Below are 23,551 nucleotides of genomic sequence, written 5' to 3'. Positions count from 1 at the left end.
CAGTGACTAGCACATGAGATGTTATCATCATAAGGTCTGGGATTCGAATCTCGACAAAGTCGAGATAAATACCTCCCTTATGTGTTAGTCATTATTTCAAAGACTGATTGTCGTCTGTGATTTATCTCCTCCGTATAAGTCCGAGGACAGATTGATAGGAATATTGAAAAGGTTAACGGAGACACTAAGAGGATTAACGAAGATACTAGGACGAACGTATTCCTCAATCAACTATGCAAGTGAGATGGTGTATACCAGATTATTTTTTTTATTAAATATTTTTATAAATAACAGTGCAACATGAGGACAAACATGATAATGAGAAATTAATAATTATTTTGCCGTAATTTCAAATTAAGCTGCATAATATCGCACATTAAATTATTTTAATTTATCAATTTATTTCTACAAATAATTCGATAAATAATAAAATATCAATTAAGAATGCTGTGAATTAGATCGATTAAAATCCTAAATTTTGCATTAACTTAGTAATTTATTTATTCCTTAATTGCTTCTCGATTCTGGTCAAACCGGTTCAACAGCCTGAACCGGGCGGACGGAACACTCCGGCCGGTTCGGTTTGCAATTTCCCGAATCCTGGGCAGGTGAAGATGCCAAAGGGTATCCAGAACCGATCAGACCACGAAGGCGGCGATGGCGGACGAGAAGACGAAGGCGGCGGCGAGGGATGAACTTGCGGAATCATTGGCGGACCTCTTCACCAACATCTCCACGATGGTCAAAGGCGAGCTCGAGGTTTGCCTTCCGAGTAGTCTCTTCGATTCCTTTTCATCATTTTTTTTAGCTGGTGCTGGATCATGCCACTAGCTCAGTTTTAATCAAATGTTATTTTATATATCTCCATCAAAATTGCTTCTTTTGTACGTTTCTTTAGGATTCGAATCTGTCGCTACACCATCATTTTCTTTGGGAATTTGGTAATCTTAGAATGATACTTTTTGGCGATATGTTCCATTTTCTTTTCTGATTGTTAAGGCATAACCGCCATGAAATGGTTCAGACCCAAATTTCTTCTTATCACTCAATTAATCTGATGATCTATCTAATTTTCTTGCTTGAATTACAAAATCATTGTTCCTCAAAGAATGCCCTCTCCTTAAATTTGTTTTCTTTTTATGGTTGTTGCTCTTTTCTGTTCGCTTCTGTACCTTCTGTTGACTAAGAAACAGGGAATTCATTTTTGTTATTTCAATTTCCTCAAAGTTTAGTTTTTTCTAATGGATGGATTCTGGGCGATGTGCATCTATTACTAGAGGATCGATAGATTAAATTAGAATGACATGTTCTGGGCAGAAGGTAAGGTACAAATGAATGGATTTGATGTTGAAATGGATTGTGCATTAAAGCTGTGTAAGATGCTTCAAGGTTCATTGTTCATGTGGTCTGTTTAGAAGGAACTAACCTACATTGTGTTGAGCAATGGAAAAGAATTAATTTTGACAAACTAATTGGAATTCTGAAAGTAATTAGACTTCACTTCTCATGGTGCGATGACCGAACAAATGATGCCTGCTGATGCAGTGCTTCCTACTCTGTTTTTCCATGTCCAGGAATATTCTGCAATAATTATTTTGATGCAAAAGATCAAGACTGAGATGTCTAAGTTGTAAGAACTGTTAGTCTAGGATGTGTGGATGATAAAGTAGCATATCAGAATGAAGCTTAGTTAACTTGAATCAAAAATAAATAGGTAAATAAATAACAAATCAGGCTTTGTTAACACTGGAATGCCAAATACTGCTGATTCTTGTTGTTTTTCTATGTAAGATATGTGATCCAGCAAGCTAATTTTGTATCTTGTTGTCTGCTTGTTTGATGGAAAATGTCTTATTGAAAAATATTCTCTAATGTGCACAATGGAAAATCATGGTAAATGGAAATTATACTCCTAGACTATGGAAAATGTGTAGTTTTGTTTTATTAACAAAACCAACTTCTGGTTCTGGTTGAAGAGGGCAAAGGCAAGCTCAATGAGGCACCCTCGGTCTACACCAATACATTTTGCATTAGCCCTAGGCGTTAGGTTTTGCATTGGCCAACGCTACCTCTCCGTCTTGTTGGCAGACACAACGGAGATAGATTGGGAAAGGAAATGAATGAATGAAAGGAGGGGAAATATTTTTCTTATCTCACAACCAAATGAGGAAAAATATCTGATGTTCCTTGTAAAAGTTTTCCTCTGAAAATATTTTATCCTTGTAAATTATTTTCCATGAAATAACCATATCTTGGTGCCGTTCAAGCATCAAGCTTGTCATGATTCCCTAACATATCGAGTCTCAAGATAGCAGGATTACCTACCTAACATCGAAAATGTTTCACATAGTAGTTTCATGGTGGAGGAATAGTTTCTTTCTGCAGCCGTATGACATTTACAAACATCATTATAGATGATAATTGTTTGCCTACGGGATCCCTTATTGTATGATAGCATAAAATGAACATAATTAAACTGATGAAGTAGATACTATATTCACTTTTGCTCGGATGATGTTCTCATATCCATCGAAAATATGGAACTTCGTTTTGATACACGTGCACTTCAAATTATATTATCTTGCATGATTGATCACATGCTAGATATCTTAATGTAGAAATATTTCCCCATAACTATTCAAAAAGGAAAGAAAACTATATGTTACTTCTGATGACATTTTGCTTGAAATTGATCAACCTAAAACTCAATAGAATGGAAATTACTTTGTTGGTGTTTTGTGTATTTAGCGGTGGTTATGTTAGAATAGTCAGGTTCGTCTCTCATTTAATCGTGAGTTTATCACATTCAGGGAACAAATAACCAGCTATTGCTGCTGGAGAAAATGAACCAGAAAGTGGCCGAGGAATACAATGGCTACGGAGACATTGCATCTGGTCTGAGAGTATTCGTCGAACAGTTAAGTGCAAAAAACCATGGTTTTGCAGAGTATGTCCAACAAATCGAGAAGATAGATCAGCAAGTAACTGAATTTGAAGCTGTCATATCGATGCTTGATAGATACACCTCTTTGCTGGAAAGGAAAGTGCAATCTGCTTGTCACAAAATGCCTACTACATGAAAATTTGCTTGCAAATCAACAATTGTATCCCTCCTGTAACAACACTCAAATCATTCGAACGGATGCTTGTTTTGTGACATCCGCTTGTGATCGTGTTGTTACGATTGTCATATCTACCTCAAAGTTATCATCTGTGGATTTACGACTTGTTTGTTTGCCGAAGAATAATTTATTTGTGTTAAATATTTTCTACTGCTTGTTTCTCCTCCGCGAGGTTGCTGCATCCTTAGGTGTCGGATACTGGCAAAATATCTAGAACAAAACTATGATGGTGGATCAATGGAAGAATGCTTGTCATAGCATTTTTTGTCAAACTTCATTAGCAAAAAATCTCTGAAAGAATGGTTGGAAGACATGAGCAACTTTTTGAGCATGCTAAGCAAAAAACAGAGAATAAACTAAACACGAGGACAAATCAATCCTTTGAATAAGCACCTCGAAAAATGAGAAAAATAAAGAAGAAAAGAAAAACTGTCCACAACCTTCCTTTCAAAAATCTGGCTCCTTTAAATTGCACCAAGAACTGTACGGAAGATCTGAAAATAGAGCTTGCAGCAACACAAAATTGATATTTTTTTTTTTGTTTATTTGTATGGAAAAGAAACTTTGGAAGAAGTGGGTTTTAAACAATATCGTCATCTTCTACACATGCACTCCACTTCAGCACAAGTCTTGTTCATTTTTTTATTTGCTTTCATTCACTATGCATTGAACCCATAGTTTACAGAATCGCTATCCGGATTGATCGTACAATCCAGAAATACCAAATCTATCCAGGATTATTTGGAATCATCTTTTGCAGTGGAATCGGAGCAAAATCAGTAAAATCATATGCAATAAATAAAATCGATACGATCCTACGTTACAATGATTCTACACATTTTTTTATTAGAGTTGTTTTGTTGTCTTTAAATTAGATCATCTTATGACATCTTTTTTTACCCAGAAACCTTGATCCTATACCGATTTTGCATAAGATCACAATCCTATGTGCACTGTGCATATATATGTTTGTGTGAATGTGTTTTAATTTTGAAGGGGGTGTGTACATGTGTTTATTAATAGATTAAAGCGGTTAATCAACTTCTCAACTTCTAAGAGGTAAAGGAGTTCTTGAAGTTAGAGTTGGTCCAATTGCCTCAAGCCACAGACACTCCTCAAGGACCACACTGTGAACATGGAACACCTCAACTTTTATTCTTTACTGAAAAACTTCAAAAAATAATACAATACAATATGAATGCACAAAAATATATGATATAGCAAAATGCTTTATAGTGTTTGGTCAATCCTACATCTATAAAATTGTTTTTCCCTTGGCCTCTCTCTTCATTTAAAAATCTTGTGTGTGTATGTGTGTGTGAGAGAGAGAGAGATCTTAGACTTTGAAGCTTAATTTGTTTGGAACTCCATAGCTTAAGTTGAATATAGGGCATGAGAATTGTGGAAGCAAATAAAAAATGAGATTAGGGTGTGTGAACAAATGATTGTCTTGTTTTATTCTTGTATTAGCGTATTCAGTGCATTGACCAAATCGAGATTGTTATATGATAACACTATACGTAGCCTATGACCAATACAATTTTCATGTCCATATACCTTAAAAGTGGCATAACACCAATCACATTATAATAAGTCATGAATTAATAAATTTACAAAATGACACTACTAGAGAATATATAGGCTCTTACCAAATTGAACATCAAATATACTTATGAATATTTAATTCATTTATCCTCCTATTAATGAACTACAAATAATAAAGCAATAACTCCACCTCAATCACCATAACTTAGTCAGATAAAACAAATTGACAAAACCAGTCAGTTACCCACAAGGAAATATGCATGACCCATACAAAATTTAATAAAGGAAGGAAAAAAAATAAACTACAACCAAAAAGATTCTTGTGTGGAAGTGTGCTGATACTGTGTTTCTTCCTCCCTTCCAAACTCGCTATTAAAACTAAACTCTTAACTACCCTTCCAGTCCACACTAACCTAACAAAGTTCACAAAAACCAAGCCATAGCTTGCCATCTCTGCATCGAACCTCTCGCAACCACACAGACACAGCTCATGGAGATCGCCACCCAAAAAGAGTGAGGCACAAGCAAAGCCCTGGACCATGGTGCGAAATTTGTGCTCCCTTTGGAAAAAGAGCCCCATCTACTCTTAAATTAGTACACCAGCTTCCTTGGGTTGACAAAACCTTGCATCTGAGTTTTGACCAGCAACATCGTTGCATGCATGGCGGCATGCAAACTGCTCTTGAACAACGAACACGCATTTCTTCCACTCTGCTCCTTTTTACGTGTCTTTCTTTAATCACAGAAAAGGGCTTTAGGTCCTTCCTTCCAAGTACACCCCTGCAAGCAAAGCTAATGAGAACAAGTTAAGAGAAATAGTTAAAAATAAGATTGTTGGAATCTTGCCCTTGACCTATGAGCTGCAATGCTAGCTTATAGAGCTTGGATCTTTGAATTGTTTTCATCCTCTTCCTCCCTTTTGCTGCATGACAGACATTCTGCTCAGGACAGAGTCATGGGGTGCTTGAGGTCTACAATTACTGTAGTTGTTATGCTTGTCTCTTTGATTTCTCTGGAGGACTTCCTTAGCCTTGCTCATAGAGGTATGTAGAGTAATTATTTCTCTTTGTTTAAGTACTCTCTATAGTTATACTGGCTAATTGCACTCTAACTCCTTTGTTTCAGATTTGAACAAGAACAATATTGTGATTCTTAAGAGCGATGAGGTATAGTTTGACAAACACTCTTCCATCTTGTTGGAGTTTCAGAATTCATTCTTACAGACTCAATGACAGGGACTAGTTCAGGCCAAGCGATGGTACAGAGGGAGGAGAATGGTGATCGAAGACGAAAAAAGCAGCATGAAGCAGAGTACAGGTGCAAATCCCAGCTCTGAGAGAAAATGTGGGCGTGGAGAAGAGAAGGAACCGAGAGTAGGGTGTGAGTTGAGCAGTAGAATTCGCCCTTCTTCTAGACTACACTTTGCTGGGCTTATACCTTTCAGCGCAGATTACCGTGCGCCAAAAAACCACCCTCCAAAGAACAACTAAAACCGAAAGGCAGGGTTGTTAAGCCATTTACATATGTCTTGAGGTCTAACTTTTTTGTCTATTTACCCGTTAAAGTGATAGATAGTAGAGAGTAACAGTTATGTATGATGTATATCTGTCGTCTAAATTAAGTTCTGTTTTAAGTGGTTTTGATCTAAGCATTAGATTGTGTCTCTAGTGTCGTTTTGGGGTTATGAAAGAATTATTTCAGCTTTGTTCAACTTGAATCCATGTTTGCTCTTCTCTATGCAGGGGATGCTAAGAACACTTTAACCAAGTTGCTTCAGTCATCAAACACAGAGGTAAATGTTCATGCTGTAATTTCTTAACAATAGCTTATCCAAGAAAAAAAATTAGAAAATGCTAGCTGCAAATAGAGGAAAATATTAGCAACTTCAGTTTATCAGCAAACTAATTCACTCAGACAAAACAAATATATTCATAATGCACCTAAGCATCATTATGTAGTTATGATAGAATTTTTACTATTGATTAGATAACATCATAACAAGGACCGTGATATGTTTGAGATGTGTTCATGTTTGTAACTCCTCTTCCTGCCATTTACTTAGATTCTTCTTTAAGCCACCGCCAGTCCTAGACTCAGTTGATTGATCAAATCATGTTAAAACCCAAATCACTTTTATTAGACATTATATATCTTGCATTCATTTTTGGTGATTTTGTTTCCAATGTGCTAGTCTTAGTGTGTTCATGTAAATTATAGTCTGTTTGTCTGCTTATCACAGGAATCTAGTACCAGCACTACCAAACCCCACTTGAGAAGTGAAAGAAATAAAGCAAGTGAGATACAAGGCAAAGCCAAAGCCATTAAGGACTCATCTAATGACACACGAGACAACATTGAAAAGCTAAAACTTTTAGAGGCTTCTGATCAACTTTTCAAAATGCTGAACAGGGACTATGATCTCCGGCCGCGTCGCCATCCGCCAGTGCACAATTAGAATGTAACAATGTTCAATGAGTTTATTTAACAAAAAGTTTTGACATGGGAAACCATGTATATTTTGGTTTATTAACTACTTTGGCGATCCATAATGGCTCAGCTCAGTGTAACTTTGGTCAAATAAGAAACACTACAAATCATCAAGGTGTATCGTGTCTCAAACTTTATACTGCAAATCCTTAAGGTGGATCATGTCGCCAAAATTTATCAATACTTTGAAAAAAAAAAAGGGAAGATTGAGTAGCTACAGCCTACCATTGGATTTATATTGATTGACAAGATCAAGTCATGTTCAAACGAGTTGCTAATACTTGTATATTGCTTGCTTCCTAATAAAATTTTGGATGCCTTTCAGATTTAAACATAATTTAGCCACCAGAAACATACTTTATGATCAAAGACTCAAAAATTAAAGTTATTAAGAAAAGAGATTAAATATTTCTTCAAGGGAAAAAACAAGAAAAGAAGTTACATAAGATGTTGCAAAATACCTGAGTACAAGAGGCTCTAAACACACATCAACTCAGAGAACCAAACTCAACATTTTGCAGTGATATATGACCCAGATATAGATCTTTAACATGTTGACTACACAAGCCAATGCGCCTTCCATTCAAACTGGGATGGATTGATGTAGAGAATCCAGTCCTCCATCCAGGAAACCTTTGCCTCTCCTTCACATGAAGCGTGTAGAGACTTGGAGATGAAATAGTGCATCCCATTACAAAACAATCGAACACTCGAGCTGCCACTTTCACTCTCGACAAAGACAGGAGACATAATCCACTACCTAAAATCCCATACATATAGTATTCATCATCATCTAATTTAGTAGTAGCATTAGCATCGAAGTCCATATCTTCTAACGTCAAAGGGATGCCATACTGCTCCAACTCAAACTTCTTCTCAATTAACCCTTCATACATCCTATACTTTGCTGCAATAGTTCGAATACAAGACTTCCTAATGCAATGCACCATCAAGAGCTTAATATCCCCAAAGTTATCAAATTTCTCATACCATCTCAGCCACCGCTTAACCAATCCAGAGAACCAGCTTATAATCAGGTCATCATCTTGTAACACAAGTTTGGACACATGCATTGGGAAGCCTTCCATATTGATCAAACCATAACGATGCAGACATTTCTTTATAGCATTCAAGGGCACTTCCAATCTGAGCACTGTTGTGGATTTTGTAGAAAGTCTTGGTTCTATGCAAGGATCACGCAATAGTTCAACAGTGGCAGCTGTCTCAGATGAAATATACTCCTTAGCCTGCTTCTGGAAATTGTAGAATGCTTCTCGAAGATCTTGTGGCACTGCTGGCTCTGCAATGTACTTAGAGAGGAGCACCTCCTCATTATCTTCCAATTTGGCAATCACATCTTGCATCCAAATTTTGAGTAAGGATTTGAACCAATGATCTGTTTCCATGCCGCCCTTGCGAAACTGTGAAATATAATCTAGCAATGGAGTGCTAAGTCCAAGCTGCTTGATTTCTGATTCTTTGATTCTTCTCAAACCATGGGCCAGCCACTTCTTGCCAATTCTAAGTGTCATGGCATCCCAGATCTCTTTCTTCTGGGAAGCAAATAGCTTGACCTTGTCCTTCAATTTGTGAACTGCTTTCAATTCAGCACTTTCTGGAGCAGACAACCTGATCACTGTACCGATAAATTGTACACCAAGTGAATTCTTTCTGATTGATGAGAGATTCATTTTATCTTCTACATCTAAATGAAGTGTGTTCTTCAAATAACTTATTACTTCAGACTTTATTTTCATGGCTGTTTCTTTAGAACCTGAAACAGCAATAAATATCTCATCCATGTATCTACAAGCACAAATTCTCGTCCGTACGCAATCACCCAATTGGTTAACACTCTTATCATCATTAGCTTTTATTTGTTTACGCATCCAATTGCGAAGCTTTGAAATTTGGACATCTTTGTTGACACTATCTTCAAGACCAAGGCCCTCATATCTCATGCACATCTCAAAAATCACATGATCTAAGTTGTCCAGATATATATTCATCAGAATGGGCGAGAGGACTCCCTCCTGAGGAAGGCCATGGCCCTTTGGGAAGCTACCAAACACCAAATTAAGTACTTTGGCATCAAACATATTCTGTATTAAATTGAACAGCATGGAATCTTCAATCTTCTCATTCATTTCAGATAGAATCTTAGAGAGAATTAGCTGGTCAGCTTCTTGGTTGATGAATAATGTAAACCACCAATTGTGATTACTAATCTCCTTCCCAACATAGTTTAAGGCTGATCTTTGCCCTCTTCCACTGCGGCAACCATGAGATATTTTAGAGAAATGTTGTCTGTAGACAACTTCCAGAACTAATCTAATAGCTTCTTGCACAATTTTGAGCTTCAACTTAGGAAGTGTCAAACACTCCTTCTTCTTGCTCTTTGATATAATTGATGTGGTGTGTAATTTCACATCAAAATCACCGGTTGCTAGCTGCTCTGCTAAGGAGTTGAAACAAATATCGTCCTTCTTTGATGTCGTGTCGATATTAGAGTTAAGTCTAATTATATCGTAGGAGTCAGAGAGGGTATCGACATTAGCAATGACTTTGTTCATTAGATCATAATACTTCCCATTAAAGAAGTGTGCTTTCACCCTCTTCTTGATTCGAAGTTCAATTAGACGCTTGTGCTCCATCCTGCTCAGAGGCTTCTCTTTATGCAAAGTCAAAGATTCATCAGGTAGGCATGCTAAGCTCTTTGCCAACGACATCCCCTGCCTAGTCCTATCATTAGCATTTTCAAACTCTTCAAGAATGAAATTTGCCGCGGAATATCTCTTTCTTCCATCCCACTTGCCTGTTACACAGGTAGAGAGCTCCGTTAGCACAAACTCGAGTGAAAGGCACCATGCAAGTGTCAAAAAAGAAAAGGCTGATGTGAGAAGATACCTTTAAGCATGAAAGCTGGACCGAGACAAGCATCAACCTTCAGGAGCAAAGAGGATGAACTCAGGAGAACTCGCCCCCTTGCTGCAATCCACATTGCGTGAATACTGTATGGAATCGTAATTTTACGTTCAATGCAGCATTCTATCGAGCACATGAAGCTCGCGTCTTTCTTCTAGTTGATCTTACCAACTATTAACCCCCATCGCTAAACATGCATAGCCACTTACATTCCTTCCAGAAGTGTGACTAGTTTCAGATCGACAAGTAGTCAAAGTCGATTCTTTTACTATTAAAACGATTAAATTCACAGTGTAGGAAAGCCGTGAGGAACAGTTTTGATGAAAACAATACAAAAGTTGGCAGTAAATTTATCTGGAAATGAAAAACCCTTCTAGATCACGCGACATCGTGGAACGAAATCAAAGATACCTTTTCAACTCGAACTCGACCTCAATCGTGGCGGAGAGATTGGTCATCGCCACTGAAAGGAAACCGAGGTCCGGGCGAACTATTTTTCGGCGTTCAGATTGGACAGTGTTAGAGGAGCTGGAGGCGCGGCAGTGGCCGCAAGAGGGGACTCGCCGTCGCCGACGAGTACGCGTCGGGCAGGCTCGAGGCGGCCAAGTAGTGAATATGGAATCCTCTTAAATACCAACAATCGGCAATGCCATCGCTAAAAGGGAGTAGCTAAATGGGCCGAGCTCTGTCGGCCCATCTCAGCACATTACGATCGTCTGGTTCGTCGACAACAACGAATTCATTTAAACCGCTCATCCCATACAGACTAAACCCATTCAATTCGACAGGCTCTTTTAGAAATTATAATGCGTTATAAAAAAAAAAAGTGCAAATAAAGAAAAAAAATTCTAAAATGTTATTGAGGATAACTACCACAAAATAAGCACAGCAACAGAATTCTATTCGATGAAACGGGTCAGTTCCTATCTTACATGCTTCCTGCAAAAAGTGTGCTTTTGTAGTCCCAAACCAGCACATTTTCCCGTCTTTAGAATGTGTCTATATAGGCAATACTAAAACACTACGAACCGCCATCAGTGAGCTTGCAGGCGCAGTGGAAGTGGTCAGCTTGCTTCACCCCAGTGCATGGCTTTCGAACGTCCTCCGAACCGTCGTCCATACCCTCAACTACAAACTTCTTCCTCTACTGCCTATCCTCCATTAGCAGCCTCGGGACAGAGTGTGCTCCACGACGACACCAGATTCATGCTCCGCAAGACAAGGCGCTGCCCCCGAGTTCAAGCTCTTCGCAGCCCCGGCCACACAATGCACGCCATAGTTCACACAAAGCAGTGGGCAACAAGAAAGTCAGTCATTTAATCATGCAACCAGCTACACCAGGTCCAACTAATTCGAACAAACAAGTTAACTAAAACTATGTTTGTAAAATTGAAGGAAAACAATAATAATCAAGAAATGATTGGGATAATTTAAGTTACAGAGTAGGCTACTCCAAGCTCAAAGCGCTTCGATGTTACAAGTACTGAATAGAAATTACAAGAGTCGTCGATATGAATATCAACGCTGGCTAATTCTCAGCTGTGCTACATTGTCCACTGCCTACAAGACTAACAACATCAATACTTCCCCGGAACACTTGCAGCTATTCCAGAACTGCATGGCATCAGCCCTTCCTATCTTCCATAAGGATGATATCTGCCAGCGCCACCGATGCCAGGGCCCGAGCCGGTCCTGCCACCATAGTGTCCTGAGCCATAACTGTTCCCAGGTGAACCATAGCCAGCGCCAGCGCCACCGGCGCCACCATAGCTAGAACCACCATAACTCCCAGCTTCACGCCCATATCCACCACCTACACTACCTCCATACCCGCTGCCATATCCTCCACCGTATGAACCGAAACGACTAGAATATCCAGCGGAAGACGCTCCACGATAGTCTCCTAAGCTACCTCCGTATCCGCCATAACTACCACCGTATTCACTAGCAGCACCCCCAAAACCACCATAACCACCAGGTCTAGGCCCAAAACTAGCTGGTGTCCTATAGGATGAAGGACCATAGCCACCAGCACTGCCAAAGCTGCCGCCACCGCTGCCATATGAGCTACCAAAGCTGCCACCAGAGCTACCACCATACGAGCCACCAAAGCTGCCAGCACCACCACCATACGAACCACCAAAGCTGCCAGCATTGTCGCCAAAGTGACGAGTCCTAGATTCACCGCCAAAAGAAGGTGGGGCATTGCCAGGCTTCTTTGGTTCAGCCTTCTTGATTTCAACCTAAAAATGAAATAATGCCATCAACAGAGCCCGTACAAAGGACATACAGAGTTGAAGTAAACTTGGCTCAACAAAAGAAAACTAATTACTGGTTCGATTGGTTTGAGATACTAAGAAAAATTGTATCAAAATTCTAAAAGACAAAAACTATCCCCATGCTAATGTTAAACTGTCTATCAAATCTTGCACTAACTCACCTTAGTGCCAGCTAGATCAATCATATTTCCTTTTTTCGCTAAGAGATCATCTACATCTTTTTCATTCTCAAATACTATAAAACCAAATCCACGAGATCTGTTGGTTGTATGGTCCCTTATGATTTCATGTTCCTCCACCCTCCCAAACTCAGAAAAGTAGTTCTTGAACTGATCTGTTCAGTTTGAAGTAAACATCGGATCCTAGTGTCGTCAGCATTTTTAAAAAAGTGACTACAAATTATATAAAGATAAAAGATAAATTACCCTCAGAAAGTGTAGTCGGTATTCCACCAACAAATATCTTCCTTGTCTTGAAATCTTTCAAAGGAGCAGCACCTTTTGGAATAGTTCTTTTTATTTCCACCTTCAGAATCCATGTAATGAAAGGTTAGAAATGACACATTAAGGACGAGAAGGGAAGTGTCAAATACTTAGGATGTAATCTTGTAACAATGTATCAAAGGCATTTTTTCCCCTCATTCAAACAGGGGAAACTCAGACCATAAGTACAAGATACTAACAGGAATGTCACATAAAATAAAAGATCAGACAAAATAACAAAACCAGAAACACAGCAGATACATATTGTTATAAAGAGAAAAGGCAGGATATGTTACAATTGCTGCAAGTTTACTGGTAAAAAAAATCAGTAATGATACAGTTAGAAAGAAATAATAATGAGTCATGATCACCAAAATAATACCTACCATTTTTCCATTAAACACATGTGAGTCCTCAATGACTTTGTCAACTATAGAAGCATCTTTATACGTGATAAACCCAAAACCCCTTGGCTTGTTTGTATGGCGATCTTTCATTATCACTGAATCTACTATCTCTCCATACTGCTCAAAGTGTTTTACAAATGCTTCTGCAATAAAATGAAACAAAGCATTCATTGGTTTACAAAAGTCATATTTAATATTCATGTTATCCCCAGAGTAAGCATGTTTAACAAATTGCACAACAAAACATGCAGAGAGATAGAGAGAGAGAGGGGGGATCTGAGACAAATCCTGAGTCATAAATATCTGTCGGAAAGAAACAAGGTAATGGAATCAAAATCCATGGAGTTTAGACAGTCAGCTTTCATGAAGAGGTGTCCATGAAAAGAAAAGGAAAAAAAAATAGAGTTCAATTTAATGCAAGTTACAAAAAAAAATACACAAATGATATACCCATGAAGATCAGAATGGATGAAATTTTCTTCCAGCAACAGATTAATTGATTAGCAAACCACAAGAATATAGATACACAAAGTAGCCATTGAAAAAATTTAAAATATATAATATAGAAATTTGAGCAGTCACAATGTAGATGAGATTATCAGACATCAATGAATAATGTTCATATAGAACAAAAGGGTAAAATTTGAGCAAAAACAACTTACTGTTAGTATTACAATAAGATAAAACAAAAGGCATTACACAAAGGTCATGCAAGAAGAAGGTTGATGAGCAAGGTGTCATGATGAGATGCACCAGCAAAAGGTTTCCAACAATGAAATAGTTTACACTCCAACTATTTAGCATTTTTCACTTAAGCTCCTTTCTGATTTTCATTGGTTTGCTCCACTAAAATGGAATGACTAGTGCTGCTTTTTTCAGCCTATCTGCCAAGCTCGAAAATTTCTCAAATAATTATATCGATAGTATCTAGAACATGGAGCAATTTGCCACTATTCAAACCTTCTCTTGCTTCTTTAGCTAGCAGCTGATATTTGTATTCAAATGACAAGAGACATGCGTCAAACCTTAAAATTACAGAAAAGTGCAATTCCAGCACTAAACCTGAATTACTGCAGCATAAACACGCAGAGAATCTACTTTACAAATTAGTTATTTCCTTCTCGGAGGAGCATAATAAGAGAAGTAGTTATTTGTTCTGTCAACGACCAAGTTGCAACAATGCTGCACAATTTAGGACAACTTCATACGCTATGTGAAGATACAGAATAAACATCATTAAATGTCGCTATTTATTCTTATCCTTGACCAAACGCTCTGTTGTTTTTTTATTTATTTTTGCGATATGTATCATAGAAAACCAACTCGAAATGTAAAGGAAACCTAAACAAGTATATTAACAAGATCAATGTGTGCGCAACTGATTGAGAGAGAGATAATTAAGATCTACATAGAAAGAATCAGATCTCTTTGATGAAAAAATGGCAAAACGAGTTTTATACTAATCAGAGCAACAAAAAAGCAACTAACCTAGCGACGTATCTTTCGGCAACCCTCCAACGAAGATCTTTCTGCAGCAACAGAAAAAAATAACATCTAAGAAAGTGATGAAACGCGAACAGGAAGCGAACGAAAAGACATCAAATGGAAGACTAAAGCCGGGGGAAATAACAGAGGATACTCACGCAGGGCTTGCGCCATCATGCTCCTGCATTCTCGAGCCCATGGCGAAGGCCGCGCTACGAGTTAGATATCCACACAAGGCCGCGCTTTGAGGAAGACCAAGAATTAGGGTTTTCTTGACGACTGGGGGAGGCTACGCGATGCGCTTTAATCGCTTATAAAAATATCGGGTGCGAAGAGAGAAGTGATCTCGATCGTAGATCTGGTAACATAATCCAAGTGAGAATTTGATAGACACCATTGATTCCGGAGCAAACCAGAGAAGGAAACCGGCCACGTTCAAGTAAACCCGGCTTGATTTCTGATTTGATGTAGGTTTGTGACCATTTTTTATTTTTAATATCAAAGTCTTTTGACTCGGCTAATCCTAAGATATTATTTAATCCTATAAAAAAATTCTATCAATTATTTGATTAAATTAGAAAAATATACATAGAGATTCATCCTTATAACTAATGTTTTCAGATCCATATAAACCAAATCAATACACTACTAGGCGACTAGACTTTATACAACCACAACCATAAATACAAGATACTAATACAGCAGAACTCCAAAACGACATCGAAATAATACAATACCAAACTCATAAATTTCTAAAATAGACTCATAAATTTCTAAAACATATACAGTAAGAAAACAAAACCCAAGGCCCATATTCGAATATGACGTAGAACCCGACAGATATGATACTCCAAGCGACACATCAACCATCTACTTGCTACCTGAAAACATAAAGGTATAAATGCGATGGTGAGTACGGGTCATTCAACGGATAATAGACAGAATAATGCATGATTCATAAATAAATATAAAGATCAAAGGTATACAGCCTCAATAGGGAATAAAAAACATGATTATACTATCATAATCAATGTACCTAAACATAACCGACATAATGAATATCCAGCCATAACCAACATATGAAATGCGCATACTCATAACTGACATAATAAGCACACATACCAAATCTGAAATCGACACATAATAAAATGCACATACTCATAATTGACATAATAAGCACACATACCAAATCTGAAATCGACACATAATATAATGGTCAGTAAACTCACCGATTCAGTAACAGTATCTGCTCATAATCACCCGTGCAATATATACATCAACATATACATGTATAATAAATGATATGTATACAACATGACAACCAAATACAACAATTATAACTCAATCAAGTGTAACATATCACAATCATATGCAATTAGTATCTACTAGATATGTATGTAAATACATCTCTAAAGATGCACCGTGTATCATATGCAAATGCGCATGTATACTCCATGATCACCCCGCCACCTCTCCAAGTTATCCGTAATCCATTAAAAAAAAATCTTTCATAATATATCATAATTAAATTTTAAATTATAAATACTTAGATTATTACGGAAGATCTAACCACACCGTGTTCTCCGAGCAGCACTTCGACGACTAACTTAGCTGTGAAATCACGATAAATTTATTGTGAAATAATAGTTAAGATTTAGTCATGATTTAGTCGTCAATTGGGAAGTTCTCACCTATTTGTTCGATCGAATAGTGAAGGGGACAAAGTTTCCATATCCGTGAGACTGATACTAGGAGGACCGCTACGATAACGGATCTACCTTTGTGGAGGGGACAAGGCCATAAGTTGAGCCGAAATCGATCGGTCTATTACCAACTCGGGCCGGTCCTCGAAAAAACATCGCTGCCACAAGGAGAATGTTTCCTTCAGTCGGAAACGGGACCACAAAATAATCACAAAAAAAACGAAGAAATATTGACGAAATAATATCATCGGCGTATCACCCTGGAGACGACGACGCATCACACGGTACCCCTCCTCCCCTTTTCGATTATCTCTTCTCATCAATCGTTGGCCGCCGCCTCCCCCTTCAATCCTTGTTCCGCTACTATTCGGAGCTCCCGCCTGTCTCGACCATCGCCTGTACCTACGGCTTCAGATCCGGTAACTTTAATCTATTGTTCTCTTTTTGAATCTCGGAATCTTTGTAGCAGAGAAGCACGACATGAGATTTCCTAATTTCTCGGCTTCATTCCTTGGTTTTGATTGGGCTGGTGTACGATCAAACTAATTCAATGATTCCCTAGTACTATCACGAGGAGGTAAATCATGGTAACTGACGGCCCAGATGGATGGGAGGGTCAGTCTTCCGGGGTGCAGGGATTTATGCCTTGCCAACCCCAGGTTCGACCCGCGTGCTCAATGTGCAAACCACCATGGATCTCCTCAGCTAGTCCGTGGGGGCGAGGTCCTTTCCATCTAGATACAACGTAGTGGAGTCTAGTTCATCTTTTAAGATTTTTCTATTATTCATTTTTTATGATCTGTCTTCGAAATTCTCAAGATAAACAATCTTAGACATGTTATTATTGTTTTGTTGAATCCCTGCTGTCACGCAAGGCTTGTCCTGTGAACATTCAAATTTCTGTTCTCATCAGTTTTCTGGTAATCTGTTTCTTCTTTCAGACTAATGGTTTGATTGCATATTCAGGCGTGCCTTGTAAGCTTGGACAACAGGACAAAATAAAATGTTGAAAAGGTTGTTCAGGTGAATCGCATGCTTGTTACTATTTTGCCCAGGCTATTATGAAATGTTTAATTTTCTTTTGTTTCATCAAAATGCAGGTATGGAGTGTGCTAGCAAGAAGAAAATATCATGTTGCAGTGTCTAGAATGGTTCAAGCATTTCATTGCCATCCTAGGGAAGTGTTGTGATCTTGATTTTCACCAGTCAAAGGAACTCAAGGATCCAGAACGGTTAGCTAGGGAAACAGTGTGTATGTTGCCTTCTGCCTATATGCATATAAAGTCTCATTTTTATTATCTTCCAATTGATTTAGTCATTTCCTTTCTTTCTTTCTTATTTGCCAATTCTGTTATTTTTGGCATTTATATTTTGAAATTGCTACCATGGTGTTTTCTAACTAAATTCTACTTGATCGTTTTGTGGTTAGCATAACTGAACTACAATCTCTGTAGGAACTATTCAGTTTTTTAATTAATTTATATTGTGTTTATTCTTTTTTTTTTATTTTAAAAAACAATTGTCATTCTTGATTGTTATAGTTTGTAATTGCTTTTGTTAATTATATGTGGTGTTCTTTTATTCATGTCCATTGTTATTCATCTTTAGAACCCATTTTTGCAGTTAGTGTGAGTGAAATAGAAGCATTGCATGAGCTATTCAAAAAGATTAGTAGTGCGGTAATTGATGATGGCTTAATCAACAAGGTAAGGAACACAGTTTTTTCTTATTTGCCATGTCCAATTTATATATTGTATATGATAGTTCCTAACTATTATAGTTTGTAGCTTTCAATCAGATATCATATTTTTCAGATGACATTAAATACATACTTATAAATCACTGACGCTCTTCATTTTACCTACCCCTAATTGAAATTGTGCAATTTTATGTTAATTTACATTTTGTAATCTTCATAGATTAAACATGTTTTTCTATTATACAGGAAAATTTTCAGTTGGCACTATTTAAGACTAAGAAGAAGGAGAGTTTGTTTGCTGATCGGGTTTGTCTCTACCTCTCCGTTCCCCTTCCCTTTTGTTTGCAGCTTCTCAATCAAATTTAATTTCAACCTGAGCTCGGTGCTCAAGTGTAATTTGAATAGGAAAAGGAGAATAAAACACTACTCTTTTTTTTATTTGTTATTGCACTTAATATTCCATTGCTTATTACTAGCAAGATTGAGCTATTAATAGTTTTAGAAAGCTCAAGAATTGCCTCATGATTTTGCTTTATTGCATATTACTGATGAAATTAGATGGTGTTAGCCACCACAATGTGTGGGGGACACGGTGTTGGTCAATTTGGATACATGCTATGTACTTTATGGACACCCACTTGGTCATTTGATTACATACTGCCCACATGGCTCAATCTCAGCCTCTGCATGATGGACCATCAAATGCAGCATTGCTATCACTATCCTTGTTGAGTGCTCTCATTTCCTTCATCTCCAGGCTTTAGTGAATGCCTTGCTTAGTTAGATACTTTTGTGACTCGTGTAGGTATTTCTGCAGCCTTCTGTAGGCATGACTTCATTCTTTTTAGCTTCACCATTTTTCTGTCAGTGCGCCGCTCTGAGGTTCAAGGAATTGATGCCTGCGTGCTCCAATACCTCTTTTTCTGTTTCTTCTATGTGCGCATATTATATTCTTCATTTTGTGATGATTATGTCTCATTCGACATTTGTTAGTGGGTACTTTAGTCCCATATATATTTTTTCTTTTTAAGGTGTAGTGTTATGTGTTTTGTCATATATCCATTGAATATGTGTCTCTTACATTAAAACTCTAATTTTCCCTCGCATCAACATTTTCTTCCAAATTTTCCGTGAGCTAAAAGGTGATTTTCAAACTAGTATGATAATTATAAGTTGGATTTTAGCTATTGTCAATCAACAAAGAGATTGTGGAAACCCTTACTTATGTGTCCTTTTAAGGTTAGATCTTTGGGAGCCATCTTTTTTTAGTTTAGTGGCTAAATTTTTTTGAATTTTACAAAATTTTCAGGTGTTTGACTTGTTTGACACAAAACACAATGGAATTCTAGGATTTGAGGAGTTTGCACGTGCACTATCTGTCTTCCATCCAAATGCTCCAATTGATGATAAAATTGATTGTAAGCTTGACAGTTTTTCTTGGTTGGTTATGGATTATTTCTAAAAAAATTGCAATTTTTGTATGTTTTTTTTTAAAATTTGGTTTTCATTCGATAAAAGAAGGACCTTTTTTGCATCTGAGGTTCCAGTTATCAGTGCTCTATATACCCTTGAACATGAGAAAAGGAAATATCACGAATCTCATATTTTTCACAAAATAACATCACTTGCCACTGCTTGAACTGTTTTCTTTAAGTAAAAATTGGTAGTTTTTTAGGAAATCTGTTATTTGTGGAAAAAGTTATTTTGTATAACTTTTGTACCGGACTATCCTTGCTAAAATTTATGGTGAGTGTAAAATTTGTTGGAAAAATTATTGCTTTTAATGTTTTGATTATGTAATTCAATAGCAGGCCCGACTTGCTAATAGCATGGTCTTGTTACCTGATACACTACTAACATGGCATTACATTCTTGGCAAATTCAACTCTGGATAAGGATTATGATCCTACTGAATTAGTAAATTTGAGTTGAATTAGTGCTTCCTTTTTCTATGACACTTAAAAAATCATCTCTTAATGGAAAATGCTTTTTGATGCTAAAAGTTGGAATTTACAAGATATCCCATTTCTTATTGCAGTCTCTTTCAAGCTATATGATCTCAAGCAGCAAGGTTTTATTGAAAGACAAGAGGTACTGTGCTTAGTATTTTGACTATGGAAATATCCTTTTTTCCAACTAGACAATTTTCAAATTTAATCACTTCTTAACATGTATTATAAACTTCATTTTCAACGTAATAAAAAGAAGGTTCAAGAAGAGGAAATAGTTTGTCAGGTAAATGGAAGAAGTTGAACTCTACATGCAGCATATTTTTATTGACAATGTTTTAAAAAATAATAATAATAAAAAAAAAGACTATACAATCAAACACCTTGCCATTTTTATAAATCAGATAGAAACATTCTTTTTTTATTTGATAGGTAAATGTATCTTATATAAGAATAAAAAGTGATGTAAATCTTGGAGCCCTGGGAGAAACATTCATTTTGAATGAAAGTTTTCTTGATCTAGAAAACTGAAACTGCATTCTTTTGATTCTGCGAGGAAAAATACTGCAGGTCGGATAAGCCATCTGAACTAGTTTGTCTTTTGGTTTCCTTAGATAAGCCATCTAATCCAGCTTAGTTTTCTGGTATCCTCAAAATTCGGGTCCAAAATCCTTCCCATGCTGTATGAATATCAAAATCTGACAAAACTGCTTGTCCATGCCAATCAACAATGTAAGAATTTAGCATAGCTGCCTGCAAGAGTTCCGTAACTAGATTTAACTCTTCTTGCATATGTAATTCTAGACATTTAAGCTTTGAATCATGTTGGAAGTAAGCAGTACGTTTCCAGAATGCCAAGCAGAATTAAGTTTTTATTTTGATTTGCTAGCATTTAAATTACCTTATACATCTCTGACTGCTAATTGGAAATTGAGAGCACTATTGCAGCAATTTTATTATCTTTTTGAATTTTCTGAGCCAGGTTAAGCAAATGGTAGTCGCAACACTTGCTGAATCTGGAATGAATCTTGCAGACGATGTGATAGAAAGTATCATTGACAAGGTTGAGATTATTGGAACTGAAATTGCTTCATCGACATTTTGCACGCTGCTTTTTTGTCTTCTAAATTCGTCTTAAATTCTGTTTTTTTTTTTTAACTTTACATTTTCTGAGGTTCTGCCAAATTTTGATATGAAAACTTATATCCTTGAAATTAAGACTTGATTTTGTTGGAGCTGCAAATTTATAATAGTAACCTTTTTGGTATTGCATGGTTATCTTTCAACCTTACATATTCTGCGCTTGAAATGTTTTATACTTTTTGGTTTCTGAATCTCATGTCCCAGGCTTGTGTACCTAAAAACACACAAGCATTTTTTTTATTGTCTATTATTTGGTGTTTCAATCCCATCTGCCCTTTTCTTATGTAAACTTTGTAGGCATCAAGTTGATTTTCATTTTCTGGATGGGTAAATGGAATGAATAGTTTATATTAGCATTTGAAAAGAAGCTACTAAACACAATGACTTTTATGTGCTATGAAATTAATTCAAGAAAGCACTTGGATTTATTGGATGAGGTGCTTATTATTTCTTCATGCCATCTATTTGAGTATTTAAGTGTATATTAAGACATATTTTCTCTAAGTTCTAATAATCATATTTCTCCTAATTTCTAATAATCATATGTCTTCCATTTTGTTCTTATCCAGACTTTTGAGGAGGTTGACACAAAACATGATGGAAAAATTGACAAGGAAGAATGGCACAGCCTTATCTTGCAGCATCCCTCCCTTTTAAAGAATATGACTCTCCAATACCTCAGGTAAACAATTGTGAAAATTGTTGCCATTACGTGGGGATGAGAAGTTGGATAATTTAGAAGAAAAAAAATTGTTTACTTTGAAAGATCTGATAACTTATTCATATAAACTGTTTTACTTCTCTTCAGATAACACAAATAGGTCAGTTTTTTCATAAAATAACAGGACAAGAAGTTGCTTTCTGGTTCTCATTTAATGTACAATATATGATTACACAATAGCACAAATCTACATAATTCTCCGCCATATTATACCTTCTAAGAAGTGCCCAATTTTTACAAATCTATATGAGTTCTTAGGTACATAATCTCATGTATGTGCCATGTGTAACTTTCACTTGATACGAAAATCTTGCTGATTAGGTGTTACTCTTCCATGATTAACCTAACTCCGACCCTGATTTCTAGATTTATTCTAATATCATGAACTGGTGAAGATGTTTTTCTTTTGTTGCACAAGCAAAGTTAGACGAAAACCATACATGTCGTTAGTAGTGGTAGAAGATGATTTTTATAGAATGGCACACTGACAAGAGCTGAAAAGTTCCATGCAAGCTTGTATTGTCTTGGTTTATAAGATGGGTAATTTTGCATGCAGTCCCTATTGACAAACAAATCTTTGCATGCAGTCCCCACCCATTAAAATCTTTGTTTTCACTCCCCAGTTAAGCATCTTTACCAAATTGCCCATGATATTTTTAGGTACAAAAAGTCTAAAAATCAGTATAAATCCTCTTAAATTGAGTATATTAACTTAGAATCTAGTATATTATCTATCAAATTGAGTACGATTCTAAACCCTAAACCCTAAACCCTAAACCCTAAACCCTAACCCTAAACCCTAAACCCTAAACCCTAAACCCTAAACCCTAACCCTAAACCCTAAACCCTAAACCCTAAACCCTAACCCTAAACCCTAAAAAATAAGAGGAACAATTTTGATAGAAAATATACTCGATTTTTAATATAAAGTACGGACTTTAAGAAGAATTATACTCATTTTTGGACTTTTTGTACTCAATTTTGAAATTTTTGTACTAAAAAATCTGAGGGGCAATTTAGGTATCAATATTTGCATGAGGGAGTTGAAACAAGTAATACTTTGCATGCAGGGAGTGGAAACAAAGTTTTTTGGAGATGGGGATTGCATGCAAACTTAACATTATGATTGGGGATTTTTCTCTAATTTACCGTTATAAGATCGTTAAGCGGATTACCTTTTTGGCTGTAACAGAATGCAGCAATGCAGTCTCCTTTTTATTTTTCAATTTCTCACTAATTTTGTCTATCTTGAACAGGGACATCACGACAACATTCCCAAGCTTTGTTTTCCACTCTCAAGTTGATGATTGATACATAAGCTCATGCCACTGGTCTGGATTAAACAGTTTGTGCGGGCTTGTACATCTCCGCACCATATTTTTAATTCTTTTTTTTTTATTGTAAATCATTAAGGGAACTGGTTACCATAGGCAATTCTGGTGTGATTTTGTATTTATTTAGCCACTATCAGGCTCTGGATTCCTGTGAATGTTGAGGTTTTGCATCCTTCCGTCGATTTGTTTATTGAAACCAGCAGGATGCTGCAGGTATGGTGTTGTTTTGGTGTAAGAACATTTTATAATCATGTACTAGCTGATTGTGTC

General features: G+C 36.8%; 5 protein-coding genes across 14 annotated transcripts; 3 read left to right on the top strand and 2 right to left on the bottom strand.

Moving 5' to 3' along the window:
- Window positions 1-622: 622 nt before the first annotated feature.
- Window positions 623-3,288, top strand: LOC122015865 (biogenesis of lysosome-related organelles complex 1 subunit 2-like). The gene is made up of 2 exons (XM_042572929.1): window positions 623-759; window positions 2,811-3,288. Exons 1-2 carry the CDS (start codon window positions 658-660, stop codon window positions 3,078-3,080), a joined length of 372 nt encoding a protein of 123 aa, XP_042428863.1. The 5' UTR covers window positions 623-657; the 3' UTR covers window positions 3,081-3,288.
- Window positions 3,289-4,840: 1,552 nt separating this feature from the next.
- On the bottom strand, window positions 4,841-10,718 carry LOC122015143 (nuclear intron maturase 4, mitochondrial-like). 5 transcript variants are annotated; one of them, XM_042571879.1, is made up of 5 exons: window positions 10,491-10,718; window positions 10,062-10,307; window positions 7,616-9,969; window positions 5,521-5,589; window positions 4,841-5,447 (listed from the first exon to the last, which is right to left on the bottom strand). In XM_042571879.1, exons 2-3 carry the CDS (start codon window positions 10,213-10,215, stop codon window positions 7,643-7,645), a joined length of 2,481 nt encoding a protein of 826 aa, XP_042427813.1. In that variant the 5' UTR covers window positions 10,216-10,307; window positions 10,491-10,718; the 3' UTR covers window positions 4,841-5,447; window positions 5,521-5,589; window positions 7,616-7,642. The 5 variants fall into 5 exon arrangements, with proteins under 5 accessions (XP_042427813.1, XP_042427814.1, XP_042427815.1 ...); XM_042571880.1 differs by having other exon boundaries at window positions 10,062-10,292; XM_042571881.1 differs by having other exon boundaries at window positions 10,062-10,165.
- LOC122015144 lies at window positions 5,346-7,134 on the top strand. Of its 3 annotated transcripts, XM_042571883.1 has the most exons (6): window positions 5,346-5,472; window positions 5,601-5,710; window positions 5,793-5,833; window positions 5,903-5,984; window positions 6,410-6,459; window positions 6,907-7,134. In XM_042571883.1, the coding sequence occupies exons 2-6, from the start codon at window positions 5,623-5,625 to the stop codon at window positions 7,120-7,122; spliced, it is 477 nt and encodes a 158-aa protein (XP_042427817.1). In that variant the 5' UTR covers window positions 5,346-5,472; window positions 5,601-5,622; the 3' UTR covers window positions 7,123-7,134. The 3 variants fall into 3 exon arrangements, 2 of the variants coding, with proteins under 2 accessions (XP_042427817.1, XP_042427816.1); XM_042571882.1 differs by lacking the exon at window positions 5,346-5,472 and having other exon boundaries at window positions 5,496-5,710; XR_006120840.1 differs by lacking the exon at window positions 5,346-5,472 and having other exon boundaries at window positions 5,498-5,710; window positions 5,903-6,200; window positions 6,907-6,972.
- Window positions 10,719-11,482: 764 nt separating the features above from the next.
- Window positions 11,483-15,044, bottom strand: LOC122015878 (heterogeneous nuclear ribonucleoprotein A1, A2/B1 homolog). Its single transcript, XM_042572948.1, has 6 exons — window positions 14,891-15,044; window positions 14,736-14,776; window positions 13,227-13,390; window positions 12,784-12,883; window positions 12,520-12,692; window positions 11,483-12,322 (listed from the first exon to the last, which is right to left on the bottom strand). The coding sequence occupies exons 1-6, from the start codon at window positions 14,929-14,931 to the stop codon at window positions 11,714-11,716; spliced, it is 1,128 nt and encodes a 375-aa protein (XP_042428882.1). The 5' UTR covers window positions 14,932-15,044; the 3' UTR covers window positions 11,483-11,713.
- A 1,582-nt stretch (window positions 15,045-16,626) lies between these two features.
- LOC122016171 (calcineurin B-like protein 3) lies at window positions 16,627-23,551 on the top strand. Of its 4 annotated transcripts, none has more exons than XM_042573394.1 (10): window positions 16,627-16,854; window positions 17,402-17,449; window positions 17,536-17,687; window positions 18,059-18,141; window positions 18,381-18,440; window positions 19,444-19,552; window positions 20,173-20,225; window positions 21,066-21,146; window positions 21,796-21,908; window positions 23,204-23,551. In XM_042573394.1, exons 3-10 carry the CDS (start codon window positions 17,567-17,569, stop codon window positions 23,256-23,258), a joined length of 675 nt encoding a protein of 224 aa, XP_042429328.1. In that variant the 5' UTR covers window positions 16,627-16,854; window positions 17,402-17,449; window positions 17,536-17,566; the 3' UTR covers window positions 23,259-23,551. The 4 variants fall into 4 exon arrangements, with proteins under 4 accessions (XP_042429328.1, XP_042429327.1, XP_042429331.1 ...); XM_042573393.1 differs by having other exon boundaries at window positions 16,628-16,854; window positions 17,402-17,458; XM_042573397.1 differs by lacking the exon at window positions 16,627-16,854 and adding an exon at window positions 16,924-17,180.

This window comes from Zingiber officinale, chromosome 8B, assembly GCF_018446385.1.
Source record: "Zingiber officinale cultivar Zhangliang chromosome 8B, Zo_v1.1, whole genome shotgun sequence".
In the NCBI taxonomy this organism is placed as follows: Eukaryota; Viridiplantae; Streptophyta; class Magnoliopsida; order Zingiberales; family Zingiberaceae; genus Zingiber; species Zingiber officinale.
The sequence above is the reverse complement of the archived record's forward strand: the minus strand, read 5'-3'. Positions and strand labels throughout refer to the sequence as shown.

Bases quoted from the DNA above. Each gene is read 5' to 3' on its own strand.
- LOC122015144 (XM_042571882.1), top strand. From the start codon at position 5,533: ATGCTAGCTTATAGAGCTTGGATCTTTGAATTGTTTTCATCCTCTTCC. The intron at 5,834-5,902 runs GTATAGTTTGAC...ACTCAATGACAG, and splicing joins TGATTCTTAAGAGCGATGAG to GGACTAGTTCAGGCCAAGCG. The intron at 5,985-6,409 runs GTGCAAATCCCA...TTCTCTATGCAG, and splicing joins CAGCATGAAGCAGAGTACAG to GGGATGCTAAGAACACTTTA.
- LOC122015865 (XM_042572929.1), top strand. From the start codon at position 658: ATGGCGGACGAGAAGACGAAGGCGGCGGCGAGGGATGAACTTGCGGAA. The intron at 760-2,810 runs GTTTGCCTTCCG...TATCACATTCAG, and splicing joins TGGTCAAAGGCGAGCTCGAG to GGAACAAATAACCAGCTATT.
- LOC122015143 (XM_042571879.1), bottom strand. From the start codon at position 10,215: ATGTGCTCGATAGAATGCTGCATTGAACGTAAAATTACGATTCCATAC. The intron at 9,970-10,061 runs GTATCTTCTCAC...CCTGTGTAACAG, and splicing joins TCCAGCTTTCATGCTTAAAG to GCAAGTGGGATGGAAGAAAG.
- LOC122016171 (XM_042573394.1), top strand. From the start codon at position 17,567: ATGTTGCAGTGTCTAGAATGGTTCAAGCATTTCATTGCCATCCTAGGG. The intron at 18,441-19,443 runs GTTTGTCTCTAC...CAAAATTTTCAG, and splicing joins AGAGTTTGTTTGCTGATCGG to GTGTTTGACTTGTTTGACAC. The intron at 21,909-23,203 runs GTAAACAATTGT...TATCTTGAACAG, and splicing joins ATGACTCTCCAATACCTCAG to GGACATCACGACAACATTCC.
- LOC122015878 (XM_042572948.1), bottom strand. From the start codon at position 14,931: ATGGGCTCGAGAATGCAGGAGCATGATGGCGCAAGCCCTGC. The intron at 12,884-13,226 runs GTAGGTATTATT...TGGATTCTGAAG, and splicing joins ATGTGTTTAATGGAAAAATG to GTGGAAATAAAAAGAACTAT. The intron at 12,693-12,783 runs GTAATTTATCTT...CAAACTGAACAG, and splicing joins ACCGACTACACTTTCTGAGG to ATCAGTTCAAGAACTACTTT.